This window comes from Triticum aestivum, chromosome 1A, assembly GCF_018294505.1.
Source record: "Triticum aestivum cultivar Chinese Spring chromosome 1A, IWGSC CS RefSeq v2.1, whole genome shotgun sequence".
Taxonomy (NCBI): Eukaryota; Viridiplantae; Streptophyta; class Magnoliopsida; order Poales; family Poaceae; genus Triticum; species Triticum aestivum.
In genome coordinates this window covers 588,433,991-588,448,737 of record NC_057794.1, presented here as the reverse complement: position 1 = coordinate 588,448,737, position 14,747 = coordinate 588,433,991, and the positions used below count along the sequence as shown (strand labels likewise).

General features: G+C 45.1%; 1 protein-coding gene across 1 annotated transcript; it reads left to right on the top strand.

Annotated features, from left to right (window-relative positions):
• The first annotated feature begins 5,832 nt into the window (after positions 1–5,832).
• Positions 5,833–11,465, top strand: LOC123182913 (trimethylguanosine synthase-like). Its single transcript, XM_044595590.1, has 10 exons — positions 5,833–5,978; positions 6,072–6,129; positions 7,347–7,398; positions 7,539–7,689; positions 7,771–7,859; positions 8,101–8,329; positions 8,804–8,939; positions 10,743–10,837; positions 10,917–11,040; positions 11,169–11,465. Exons 1-10 carry the CDS (start codon positions 5,905–5,907, stop codon positions 11,253–11,255), a joined length of 1,095 nt encoding a protein of 364 aa, XP_044451525.1. The 5' UTR covers positions 5,833–5,904; the 3' UTR covers positions 11,256–11,465.
• The last annotated feature ends 3,282 nt before the right edge of the window (positions 11,466–14,747 follow it).

The following is a 14,747-nucleotide window of genomic DNA, read 5'->3' as shown; positions in this document are numbered from 1 at the left end:
GCGCCTGGCTCCGCCCGAGCCGTTGTGCCCCGCTCGCTGTCGCCGGGTGGCCGCGCCGGCGAGCCACCGCCACCGCACCCCGACACCGGCGACCTCGTCACTTGACCCCGCCGGCACCACCCCGCTCGCTCGTCGCCTCTCCAGCGCGCCACGGCCGCCGCCGACCTCCCTACGCCGCCCCGCGCCGGGATCCGGCCAGATTCGGGGAGATCCGGCCCGGATCCGCCATCTCCGGCGAGATCCACCCCTCTCCCCGCCATCTTCGGCGAGAACCGCGTCGGCGAACCTCAGATCCCGTGCCATTGACTTTTACCTCGAGGGTATAATTTCTACTAAGTCCCCGAGATTTCCATGTTTCATATGCCCTTGTTCATCATGTCGTAACTCTGCATCCGTAGCTCTGTTTTGCGCATGTAGCATATCAAAATGTTCGTCTCACAGAGTACTTCATTTCATCTCATTGCATCATTTTCATTTGAGCTCATCTTGATGCCCGAAATGCTGTTGGAAGAGAGCTATTTGAGTTAATTACCTGATCTGCTGCTCCAAATAGCTATTTGTCATTTTTGCCATGATTATTGTGTGCATGATATGCCCCTGAACTCTACATGAGTTTTGTTATATGCTTTGCCATCTTTCCAGAGGTGCAACCCATGTATTTTTGTGATGTGTGTGGCGACTAGCACAAGCTTGCAAAGTGGTGCATTCGTTAATGCTGATTTCAGGGACTTAGCAATTCCACCAAGTCCTTGATCTGTTTATTTCTTTATGCCATATGTTCATGTTGTTTCCTAGTGATCCATACCTCTTTTGAGGATGATCAGTAAGGATGTTTTGTTAATCTTGTAGTGCTCTATCCATCCATGTCTTTGTTTGCAATTATGGAGCACCCTAGCTTGAGTCAATCGAGCTCTACTTTTGCTATTTCGTGAATCTGGGCAGATCGTGTACTTGTTAGTGATTTTGCCGAGGATGTTGTAGTTGATCCATGCATGATATGTTATTGTTCTTACCATGTCTAGCTTGTATATTGTGTATTCTTGATGGGTGTATGCTTAGATTGTCATGACTTGCTCTGTAGTGAGTGCATCGAGCTCGTAAACATGCCTACTTGATCTCTGATTTGCATGTTCCAGTTTTTCTCTAAGTTTGTGATCTGATTATGTTTTTGCCATGTTCACATGCTTGCAATTGTATTTTCTGATCCCTTTTGGCTCAAGGTCACTAAGGGCTTTTGTTAAGCTCTTTGAGTAGCTCCATGCCATGCTTTACTTTACCATGTTCAGGTCCTGTAGCATATAGTTTTCATGCTCCAAAGTATGCTACCTGATCTGAAATTCCAGACAAGTGTTAATTTCACTAAGTCTGAGATATGTTTACCATTTGCGCTTTTGACATGCTTGTTTGAACCTGTTAATGGATGAATTGGCCGTAGCTAAGTGTTCATCTTTTGTTAAGCATCATGAGTGGATCCCTGCCATGTATTTTGTTGTCATGTTTGAGTGTTTTAGCATGTTCATCTTGTTGCATTTAGATGGCTACTTGCTGTTTATCGCAGACCGGTGCCATATTTGTTTTGCTCGCCATTTCCAAACCGTAACTCCGATTCCAGCGTTCTTTATATCGTTTTCAAGCGATTTCATCTCACTTTTCCAATGGCACACTTGGATTTCCAAGTTGAGGCCAGGTTCATTCTTTCCCTTGCAAATCATGCATACGCATCACATACCGCATCCCGCATATCATATCATGTTCATGTGTGGTTTGTTTACTATGTTGTGCGCTTCTTTCCGGTGTTTGCTTCTTCGGGTTGGTTCCGGTAACGTCGCGTTTGTGAGCAACCGTTCGACTACGTCCGTTTGTCTTCTTCATGGACTCGTTCTTCTTCCTTGCGGGATTTCAGGCAAGATGATCATACCCTCGAAATCACGTCTATCTTTGCTTGCTTAGTTGCTCGCTCTTTTGTTATGCCTATGCTGCAATACCTACCACTTGCTTATCATGCCTCCCATATAGTTGAACCAAGCCTCTAACCCACCTTGTCCTAGCAAACCGTTGTTTGGCTATGTTACCGCTTTGCTCAGCCCCTCTTATAGCGTTGTTAGTTGCAGGTGAAGATTGAAGTTTGTTCCTTGTTGGAACATGGAGATGTTGTTCCTTGTTGGAATATGTTTACTTGTTGGGATATCACAATATATCTTATTTAATTAGTGCATATATATACTTGGTAAAGGGTGGAAGGCTCGGCCTTATGCCTGGTGTTTTGTTCCACTCTTGCCGCCCTAGTTTCCGTCATATTGGTGTTATGTTCCCGGATTTTGCGTTCCTTACGCGGTTGGGTATAATGGGAACCCCTTGACAGTTTGCCTTGAATAAAACTCCTCCAGCAAGGTCCAACCTTGGTTTTATCATTCGCCACCTAGCCTTTTTTTTCCTTGGGTTAGGCGAGCCCAAGGGTCATCTTATTTTAACCCCCTCCGGGCCAGTGCTTGTCTAAGTGTTGGTCCGAACTGAGTAGACTGCGGGGCCACCTCAGGGAAACTTGAGGGCTGGTTTTACTCGTAGGATGTCTCATCCGGTGTTGCCCTGAGAACGAGATATGTGCAGCTCCCATCAGGATGTCGGCGCATCGGGCGGCTTTGCTGGTCTTGTTTTACCATTGTCGAAATGTCTTGTAACCGGAATTCCGAGTCTGATCGGGTCTTCCTGCTAGAAGAAATATCCTTCGTTGACCGTGAGAGCTTGTGATGGGCTATTGGGACACCCCTGCAGGGATTTGAACTTTTGAAAGCCGTGCCCGCGGTTATGGGCAGATGGGTATTTGTTAATGTCCGGTTGTAGAAAACCTGAAGTTGACCTTAATTAAAATCCATCAACCGCGTGTGTAACCGTGATGGTCTCTTTCCGGCGGAGTCCGAGAAGTGAACACGGTATTGAAGTTATGCTTGACGTAGGTTGTTATAGGATCACTTCTTGATCATAGTTTTCTCGATCGTGTTTTGCCTTCTCTTCTCGCTCTCATTTGCGTATGTTAGCCACCATATATGGTAGTCGCTTGCTGCAGCTCCACCTCATACCTTTACCTTACCCATAAGCTTAAATAGTCTTGATCGCGAGGGTGCGAGATTACTGAGTCCCCGTGGCTCACAGATACTTCCAAAACCAGCTTGCAGGTGCCGTTGAACCGTGCAGATGATGCAACCAAGCTCAAGGAGGAGCTCGATGAAGATCTTGTCCTTTGTGTTATTTTGTTTCAGTCGATCAGTAGTGGAGCCCAGTTGGGGTCGATCGGGGATTTGTGTGGCATTTGGGGTAGTCTTCTTTTATTTTGGTTCCATAGTCGGACCTTGTGTGTAACTGGATGATGTAATACTTTATTCATGTATTGTGTGAAGTGGCGATTGTAAGCCAACTATGTATCTTTTTCCTTTATGTATTACATGGGTTGTGTGAAGATTACCTCACTTGCGACATTGCTTTCAATGCGGTTATGCCTCTAAATCATGCTTCGACACGTGAGAGATATAGCCGCATCGAGGGCGTGACATAGATCTACACAACATTACGTAAAATAAATACATGTACAGAACCTACAGTTTTATCATTGACATGGACACATCTATGGAGAATCCCTTCTCTTTTTAGAGTATGATGAGACTTCAACCTGTACACAAACACATTAACTTCCTTTTTATGTTTGAATTATTAAACAGAGAAAAAAAGAACAAAATAAAGTGCTCGGCCAGCGATTCAATCCTTGGTCTCCTGTGTGTTGTCTCAAGCTGCCAACCAGTACGCTACGCTAATGATCATGCTGATGAAAGGCGTCTGGCCCATTTTGACCGGAATAGACATCTGTGTGTGTGAACAAAGAAATAAAAATAAGGGTGTTGAGATTCGACCCCTGACCACCTAAGTTGATGCTCACACTGACAAGTGTCAACCACCTTTGCTGGCTCCTGCCTGTGATTTCTAAAGGCGCCCGGTCCATTTTGAAAGATAAGACGATTCTTTTTGTGGCGCAAGGATGTGGTTGAGTTCAGGTCTTTTCGGTGAGCAAGTCAACTGTAATATGTCGCGGGCGTGCAGAAATAGGGTGCGGTGGCGGCACGGGCATGCGGAGCAGCTGCAGCTGTCGCGTGTGCTGTGATATGCCCAAGGCCCATCGAGGCAGCGTATAATAATCCTATAATCAATATTTTCATATATGTGCTCCCATCAATAGTCCCATCTTGCTATCTTGCACATATTTTCACCTGTTTATAGATAATTAAGACGATCATTAAGAAGGCTAGAGAAATGAGGCAGCCCTGTCGGTTTAAAATAATGGGATTTATGAGATGCATGATAAAGGATAGGAAAAACAAAAAAAAATCACAAGGTGACTCAAAGGATGATGCACATGAGACGCCATTATGATCACTGAGAAGGCTGGAGCAATGAGCCATTGGTTAAAAAAAATGAGATTCATGACATGTAAGATAAAGATTGTTAAATTCTTGGATCAATCAAAGGAAAACAACATAAGGTGACTCAGAGGATGATGACGAGTCAAACAACGGCCAAAATGACATAGAACATACGAACTGACCCTATATATATCGCGGTGTCACTCTAGGGACCGGAGGAACTCATAATTTCCAGGCTCGGCCACACTCATGAAGCTCCTAATAATGGAAGAGCAACGCTCCAAAGTGTTTGGAAAAGGTCGTGTCGATCAAAAGTCTCCCGTTGCAACGCACGGGCAAATGTGGTAGTTGTTGACTATGTGTACATCTTACTACCTCCGTTCTGATTTATTGGTACCCTTTGTAGTTTGTCTCAAATTTTAATCAAAAATTTAACTAACAAAATATTAATGCATGACAAAACAAATTATATGCTTGGATTCGTATTTAAACATAGTTTTTAATAATATAATTTTTTATGACATGCATGAATATTTGGTTAGTTAAATTTATGATTCAAATTTGACACGGGATATAATAGGGACTAATAACCCAGGACGGAGGTAGTACCTTGCAACATGCAACATTTTGTAAGATCGCAGGTAGCTTAGACTTGGATACATCTCGGCCAATGGATGAAAGGCGAGACTTCATGTCCATCACTAAGACATCAAAGCTTTGTATTTTGGTACATTTTACAAAGTATTTTCTATCCTGATTAAAATATGCCACTATGACAGTGAACAAGACAGGTCTAAGCTACTGGCCTACTGCCTCATAATCCAGGCACTTATTTTTAACAAAATCCGGCACTTATTGGTTGCGTCTTTCCAAGACACAAGTTGAACTATACTATATGAAGTTGTTCTAGAATACAAAATGACAATGGCAGAGAACATCGATCGATGTACATGATTGCGCAGTTAGGAAGAAAAACGACAAACTACAATCCAAAATACTTATGCACAACAACCGAGGTATATAATTATAGCCACTTGTGTGTTAGTTAACAAAAAACAGAGTAGGGCATGTGAGGAGAGCGAGCACTTGATTCCCATCCCTTGTTCTCTTTGTTCTCATCTTCTTCTGCAAATCTCACCTCCTGCTGTCCTCCCGACCCCCTTCTCGATTGGGTTCGTTACACCACGGCTAATGCTCCGGCCGCTTGCTTTGTTCTACTCCCCAAGCCGCTCGCCTAGTCCAGTCGTCGAGGAGGCGACCGGTCATTTATGGCGGCCACGGTGACCACGAAACTGCGGGAGCCCGGACGGGACGTCGACGGCGAGCTGAGGTGGGTGTTCCCTTCTTCCTACTCCATACATTCCCTCCTGCTACCACATCTTAGTTCTCATTCTCCTCCTGCTCCCCGACCAGCGATGTACCCGCCGTCCGACCCGACCCCGGCCTCGGCCCGCCGTTGGACAGGGCGCCGACCCACGAACCAGTGCCCACGGCGATGCCGCCGGCAGCGGAGTCCTCGTCTATGAGAAAGCTGGGGAAGCTCTTCAGGCTCACCGAAGTGCACCTCTGGTGATCATTCCCCTCCCCCTCCTCGTCCCTCTCCGACTCGTTCAGGGCCTTCAGGCTAGTGTTGTTTTTGGCTGAGCAGTTCGCTCAATGCAGGGATGATTTTTATGTGAAGACTGAGGATTGCGATGCTACAGAGACTACTGATTGCACGGTAAGAAGATTCCACTTCCATCTTGCCATCATGACGTGGGTTGTGCTTAACCGGTTCGTCTGCTGACATTTCCTTCTTTTTTTGAGGGAAGTCTGCTGACATTTCCAAGAAATTGAATACGCTCGCTTCTTCTGTTGCCCAATTGACAAAAAAATAAGTACCCTCGAAAAATTGACAAAAAAAGTGTTTTGTGCAGTGATATTTTTTATAATAAAGAGCGATGTTTATTACTTAAAAGATGGGGGCTGCTACGCGTCGGCCGGCATTTTTTTTTAAGATCTGCCGCCTCGCGAGCCGTTGGATGACGACTTTCGCAACCATCTGATCTCCTCCTGTAGTCGCATTATTTTGCAACAACGAGCATGTTGCGCAAAATCCCTTTGCAACACAACCTTGGTTGCAATTCTTTGCAATAGGGACATTGTTGCAAAAAGGCCCTTTTCAACATGTAGCTGTTGTGAAGCTTGCAGATAACTTGAGAAGCCCTTTACAACAGGAACACTGTTGCAAAAGCTCCTTCGCAACATAATCCTTGTTGCAGAAATTATCTTCGCTAGTGCCCCGCCACCATTGCAACCCTTGTTGCAATTGCAACAAGGGTCATGTTGCAAAACTGTGTTGGGATCACGTGGGACGCGTGGCACAACGGAGAGGCGGTCAATGCCCCGCACATTAAGCCCCGACTGGACCATATCATCTCCCTTAAAATATGTACTATTACAGACAATAAAGGGCACTTTATTACTTAAAATATTTAACTATTACACCTGGTCTATGCATAACTAGGATGCACACAATCAAACAAAGTCTAGTCTCAGAAAGTAAAAAAGATGAAATACAAGTAGTCATGAAAAGATTGTATGATGCCTAAACCGTGGGAGGGCCAATTCTAAGATCATGATGCCATCCATGTAGGGTAAAAGTATCCATCGCCGTGTTCTCTAAGCGTGTACACACCTCCGTAAATAGGTCTCGATTCCTCACATGTTATAGAGACGACCATAAACGGAGTGTACCGATACATCTATAGATAACCGGCATAAGAGAAGTACTTTTATTGTTAAAAAACTTTATCATTTCTACGTCTTGTTGATGTTGATGTATATAACCTGTTTGTGATTACGTCTAGCTGATGTTGTTTTTCATTTCATGGTCTTCATTATCCGAATTGCGTTAAAGCATTTCATGCAAGTTATTTGAAACTTCCAAGTTTGCAGGGATCTCAAACAACTGAAACCCGCAATAAAGGAGCCAAAACAACAGATGAAGGTAAAGATTTGTTGCCCCCACATACAACACATAGACAATAACACACAAGCAAATCAATACAGTTTTTTATTCTTATTTTGTTGCAAACATCCACCAATTTCTTGTGATGATATACCATCTGTTGTTCTTGATATCAATAGATCATTCATTTGTTGAAGATATGGAATTGGCTAGTCGCATGGCAGATCAGACTGGTGATGACACGCATCTGAATGAGCAGAGACATCAACTTATTTACAATGACGCACTCAGTTTATCAGACATTCCTGACAAAGAGTTGATATATATAAGGTTTGCCTTATTGCACTAAAATGTTGTTCCGTTGCTTCCTTGACATATGGATGTTTTTATTAACATCTTATCTCTATGTAGTGTGATAGCTACCATTGATGAAGCACAACATGACAAAAATATGCAGAATGATAGTCCAATGACTGAAGTGTTAGAAATGAACCAAGAAGGTACTACCAACAAAAATAAAAAGAGAGTAAGGAGATCTCAACCGTGTAAGATAATATTACTCGGTTAGAGCTTCTAGGAATTGTTCCTCTGCTAATTTTTTAGAGATGATTTTGTTGACTGACAGATTAGTTTTCCTTGGCAAGGGTGGCGTTCAATATGCAGCTTCTTGCTATACCTACCCTTCATGTACTCTTTCTGTTTCTATATATCAGATAAGTAACCATTTATTTCATTCTACAGTTCATTCATGTCCGGACTTGCTAAACATGTCCAATGACATTGCCAGGTATTGGAATCAGCGGTACTCGCTTTTCTCCCTTTTTGATAGTGGTATAAAGATGGATGAAGAGGGGTGGTTTTCGGTGACGCCAGAGCCCATCGCAAAGCATCATGCATCTCGTGTTGGTGCGGGCATATTGATTGACTGTTTCGCAGGAGTTGGTGGTAATACCATCCAGTTTGCCACAAAGTATGCCACTGTTATCGTGTTCTTATATCTTAAGTAAATGACAATAAACAATGTGCTAGCATGAACTCTCCCTTTTGCATAAATACTTTTTTTTGTTTTCTTCACTTGTGATGATGATGGTAGCTGGTATGTTACCTTGAATATTATGCATCTTGTATGCGTCAATGACATACTTAGTCGAGAATGAATGGTGGTAGAAAGCATGTTTGTGCACTCATCTAGTAACTACTGAGGTACTTGTGTCCTGTAAAAAGACACATCATATGAAAAGATGGCTTCTAAGTTGCTTCACACATCATATGACTTTCTTTGGACGTGTATCAATTTTCATGCCACATGAATGTGTATAATTTGGAAACTGGAAGCCCTTTTATGATTAATGGTGATATAAGGTGGACTCTCAATTCACATGTTTCTCGTACACCACTCAAACTGTAGACTTCCACCTCTCTGACACCATCTTCTATTTTTCAGGTGTAAGCATGTTGTTGCTGTTGACATTGACCCACAGAAGATTGGTTATGCACAGCATAATGCAACTATTTACGGAGTAAATGATCACATAGACTTTATCGTAGGAGATTTTATTAATATAGCACCTCATCTGAAGGTATGCCTTATGCCTTGAAAAACATGACACCTATAGGTTTTTGTGCACCTGTCATTTCCTGTAGCTACATATCTTCATAGTTGTCTGATAATGCCTTTGTTTGACCATTTTGGTTTACATGTAACCAGTAGGTAGGGCACCAGTATCTTGCCATTAGAAATCCCACATGAGGAAGTTTTGTTGTAAAACAATTTTTAGATTAGGGAAAAGTATATTTTTCGTTCCTCGACTTTCTCGATAGTTTAGAAATAGTCACTCAACTATGAAACCAACAAAACATAGTCCCTCAACTATTAATACCGGATACTTTCCGTCCCTTCAGCCACTCTGAGTGGTTTTGGGCTGAGGTGGATTCCGGGTGGCCAAGCTTTTATTGTTATGCATGCCGCTCACACAGGTTATGCTGCTCTCGCTGGCCATGTGAGCATGCAGCCACCACGTCCCGCCGGAGCTGCAGCTGCACTCCTCTGCATGCAGCAAGACGTTCCCGTCATATCAAGCTAGAGCCACAAGGCCAGCCACGATTGAGCTAATGACTGCGCCATCCCATGGCCACTCGAAATTACACTCCCACATTTCCTAAATGCCACCATGTCCGCCATGATCTCGTGCCATCTCACGAGCACCGTGGCGAGCTAGCTACTACTACATGCAGAAAGCAAAAACTACGGATATGCATGTGAACACGCTCATGATGCATGCATACTTATTCTCGAAACTGAAGATAAACAACACCTAGCTTAGCTTACTGAAGATGGGCAGCAAGATTATAGTGGCCAACAGCGCCATCTGAAATAGCAGCGAGCAGCAGCAGGACTGCAGGAGTGACGGTCGGCAACGGCGACGGCGGTGTTGGCACCGGAGCCACATCCTCACCTCTCACCTGCCATGAGGCAGAGGCGCTCTCACCGGCATCCTCGTCGACCGGCATGAACTCGCACGGAAGCTGGAAGCATGAACTCCCAAGGCCCGTAAAGCTCCCGCCTTCGCGCTGCAGCAAGCACGCCAATGGCGCCGCTGCCCCTGGTCCGAGCTGCTCCACGTCCGCAACACGCAGAAGACAACGAAGCCACGCCGGTAGCCGACCCGCTAGGACCCAGATGGGACCCGCATGGCTCAGATCTGGGCGGGGGCGCGCCGCCGGCCACCCCGCGCAACCAAGCTGCCCCGCCGCCAAGGAGCAGCGCCTCCCTCACATCTGCCGCCGGCGGTAGGGAGGACGCACGCGCGGGGAGAGAAGATCCCGCCGCCGCCGACACCACCCGGGCCAGAGCCGGGGCGCCCGCCAGCGGCGGCGGGGAGGGACGACGCAAGGTGGAGGATGAGGGAGCAGGCGCGCTGGCCGCCCCGGCCGCCTCCCGGGGAGGCAGCGCGAGGGCAGAAAGGGGAAGGGAAGGGAAGAGCGGGTGTATCAAGAAGCATTCAAGTTCAGTTGCAAAACATAATCATAGATGACTTGCATAATGATAACTTTCTTTTTAATAATATAATAAAAGTTGTTTAGAGCATCTATTTACCAGACATTAAGGTGAGAGTAATTAGCTAGCAGGAGTGATGCGACAGAAGGTGCTAATCTAAGCTTAGCATCATCGCCAAGCTAAAGAACAAAGGAACTTGGCTCCTTTTTTACGCAAAACTGAAAATAAATGTCCTTAGAGCATATTGGCAGTAGGGAGTACCATCTTTGTGTGCATACCAAAGCGGAAACACGAGGAGATGACTAGCTAGGACGATCTTGCTATGCCACTCTTGTTATTCTACAAGTTGGTTTGTACGCTTTTTGTGAAAAGTGGTTGTTTGCAGGGAGAAACTGTTTTCATGTCACCCCCTTGGGGTGGACCAGACTATGCCAAAGTCGATGTTTACGATATGAAAACCATGCTTAAGCCTTGTGATGGGTGAGCTCCTCGGTTCAGAATATAGTTTGTTTCTTTGCTGTGCTCCCAAATGTTCACACGTCCTTGTTGAACTCTTCAGGTACCATCTCTTCAAACTTGCCACGGCTATCGCTTCGAGAGTAGTCATGTTTCTTCCTCGCAACAGCGATCTAGAGCAACTGGCGGACATGTGCTTGTCGGTCGATCCTCCATGGGCGGTTGAGGTACGTCCGTTAGTCATGATCTTTGTTTAGTTGACCTAGCTATGGAGTTCCATGACGATCATTGTGGTCTGGCGATGCCCTTTGGACCAATGTCACACACTCACAGTGGATCCTTTTCATTCTGGCAGGTGGAGAAGAATTTCCTCAATGGGAAGCTGAAAACCATAACAGCGTACTTTGAAGAACACGTGAGCACAGACGTGGAACACCAATGATCCCCACCCAAAAACCGCGTTCGTTCCTGAATAGCGCTGATGATACTTAATATATATGAAATCCAAGTACTCTGCTGGATGAGAGATTCCGTGTCGGTGCTCGGTGTACTTGGGCAGCAGCGCGTACAGCTGGGGTTAATGTATAAGTAGCCAGAAACTTGGTATGGTTTAGTTGCTTGTGTATGGTATAGTTTCAGGTGCAAAATTGGAGAGCCCTGATTGAATGGGTAGAAATTTTCCCTTATATTTACATGGTCAATTCACCAACTATTGATTGTTGTTAGGTAAGTATAAGCCACGACTCGCTGCGGAGACCAGCGGGTGTGTCTAGGTCTAGGGCGAGTTCGGGCGCGGCTGCGTGGCCGTGCCTGTGTCCGTGGTGAGCGTCTGTGTCGTGGTGGCGCGCGAGCCTGGCTCGCGTCCGAGTCCGCCACAGTAGGACTAGCAGCTAGTTTTTTCTTCCTCTTTTTTTGCCGGGAGGACTAGCAGCATACACGGCTGTTAGTTGCATGGCCGGTAGGATAGATTTGTTAGCTAGCTAGTACATGCGAGGAGTCAGTTAATTAGTGGGCTAGCCATGTACAGGTTGTTAGCTGCGGCCGGTGTGGTGGCCGGGTCGTGCACCTCGGTATAAATCCCTCACTCATGTACTGGTCGCGAGCGCCGGTGTGTTGCCGAGCCACGATGACGGTATGAGCCGAGTCAGGGTGTGTGCCCAGTAATGTAAGGCCGTTCATGCGGCCGAGGCGCCGCTCGTGCGGCGGGGCGTTTGTGTGCCGAAAAAATCCAGTGTGCTCCTTCTTTCACCTTCATCCAAACGAGTGAAAGAAGATGAGCGGCAAGGATGTCAGATTTTGGCACGGCTAAAAACTTAATTAAGATGGCCTCAAATGCAGAAGTGCTCAAAGTGAGAAAGTTCCGTATCGTCAAAAGGAAAAACTTAGATAATTGGGCCATAGTCATCCGGTCTCATCTCTAAGGCCGAAGTTGTGTTCAAAGTACTCAGATTTTATATTCAGAACACTACTCTGCTGATTACGCCCCCAAGATGGCCTCATATGGGAAAAGTTTCTATACAGATTGTCTTCGTCTCGTCGAAACGATCGATTTTGATATAAGAAATGTATAATCGGAATTTGTATGCAAAAGTTATAGTCAAAATGATGTGCTGCATAAGTCTGCCCCGGAAGTTCCGGGCAAAACTTCCGGGGAGGTTTCGCGCTAAACAGAAACTTTGCACGCGGTGCACCCCGAAAACTGGAATTTTAATATTATTTGCAGATTTGCGGGGCCGATTTCGACATCAAGATGACCTCGGATGAAAAAGTGATCAACTAAGGAATTTTTCTTCATTGCAAGATCTACAACTTTGCTTTTGGGACCATCGCGATCCGAATCCATATGCGACCTGCAGGAGCTGTGCAAGAGGGCTACTTGATGTAATTTTAGCCCGGAAGTTCCGGCCCTCGTAGTCCGAGTTAGGTTAATTTTTGATGTTTTGGACGGGATTTGAGTGCTTTTCTTGTACGGAAAGTCCAGCCGCCTCATATATATGTAAAGGGTGACGGCCGATTGAACAACACACAATCGATCTATCAATATATCATCGTTTTACCTTTACCTTTATCTCTCCCCCTTGTTCTTCTTCTTCCTCGTTCTTCGTTTGCAGGGCGGCGAACCTCAAGGCCCTAGGGGCGATCAGGTCGACCTTGGGCAGCCCACAGCCGCCGTGCGCCCTGACGGGGTCCCTCCGGGGCGTGTGGGGTTTCGGGTCCTCAAAAGCGTCCGCCGGATTGTCTTGCGTACCGTGATTCCGGCGGGTCTCCTTCGACGTGAGATGCGGTGCATCACCCCCGGCGTCGAGGGTACACGGTGACGTGTTCATGTGCGAACACACTTTTTGGCGACTCCGTTGCGGAAGAAGCTTTGAATGGTCTCCAGCCCGTTCTTGCTACGAAGAAATCGTCATCTAGGGTTTGCAATTTACGAAGGTAATATGAACACTCAATTCCCCTTTGTAGATGCAAATAATTCATATGTTGTTGCTAGATCGCCTCATGAGCATAATGTATCGGCTAGCCCTAGTTTTATCAATCATGCATCTAATTATGCGCAAGGGCCGATGCAAAATAATCTTTGTGCTTCAAATTCTTATGATTTTAGCAACATGCAACATATGTATCCCAACCCTCATGCATCGGCAACCCCACAAATTCATATGCCGATGAACAACATGATGGGTTCGGTTAATCAATTTGAAACACCTCATGTTAAAATTTCCAATAGCATAGAAGAAAGTGTTTCACCTTTTTATTCATTGGCAACTAATTTGCAGTATGTGAATCCAACATTGCCGATGGATGGGAGAATTGGCCATGCTACTACTAGCTATTCGGCCAGTTACTCTCAACCATCATATGCTATACCTCATGTTAGTAATTTTTCAGCACCGTATGCAACTGTAGATGTTCATAATTCGGCCCCACATCTTCATGGTCATAGCCGAATAAGTGAAAATTTTACAGGAACACATGTGCCATCATCAAATATTGTAGCATATAATGCATACTCTATGCAATTCAAGAATTTCGGCAACACTCACGAATCATTGCCGAAAAAATCTGAAAGTATTGCGGAGCAATCTCTTCCAGAAGTGGTTGTGGCTGCGTTAAAAAAGAGCTTGACACAAAATAAGAGGATTAGTGCTCTTTGCCTTGAACAATATAAAAAGGGGTTGTATCCTGATTATGTTGCAATAAAGGCTAGAGTTTTGCAAGAATATGAAACTTCATCAATTGATAGAATTGGCGAGAGAGCATATGGTTATACAGCAGTGCATACATCTCCACCTAGTACCGCAGCATATTATACACCCCCTACACAATTGCAAAATTTCGGCAACACTGACACTTCATTGCCGAAAGATTCTAAAAGTATTGGGGGGCAAACTAATCTAGAGCGGGCTGAGATTGAGAGGGGACTTAAAGCTTTGCGCGATAGGGTGCAAGTACTTCGCCAAGAGAGAATTGATAGGGAAATAGCTCAAAGAAAAGAAGTGTTGCCAATTGATATAACCGGTGAAAACAATGATGATTCGGAAACTAAAAGTGCTTCGGTTGAAAGAGCCGAATCAAGTAGTAAAGATTTCGAATCCATCAAATACAAAGAGGCAAACATTGTTGAGAAAGGGCATGGAAAGTATAGCAAGACAGCCATACTTGATTTTTCTGAAGTTAATGGAACCTACTTCCTGCCCTATGAGTTTTGTGCCATAGAAATTGACGCGTCTCAAGGACAAGAACAAGTAGCCGAACAAAGTTCGGTTGAAAAAATCTTAAAATTTATGATGCACGGAATCAAGAGGAAAATTGTGACGCGGTGTTGGGAAGTCATCCAGAAGCAAAGCACAATATTATTCATCATATGCAATCATCATGCTCTCCCAACATATTTGAAGAGGTATGTCTAGCAAGTAATTTACCTATTTTCAGA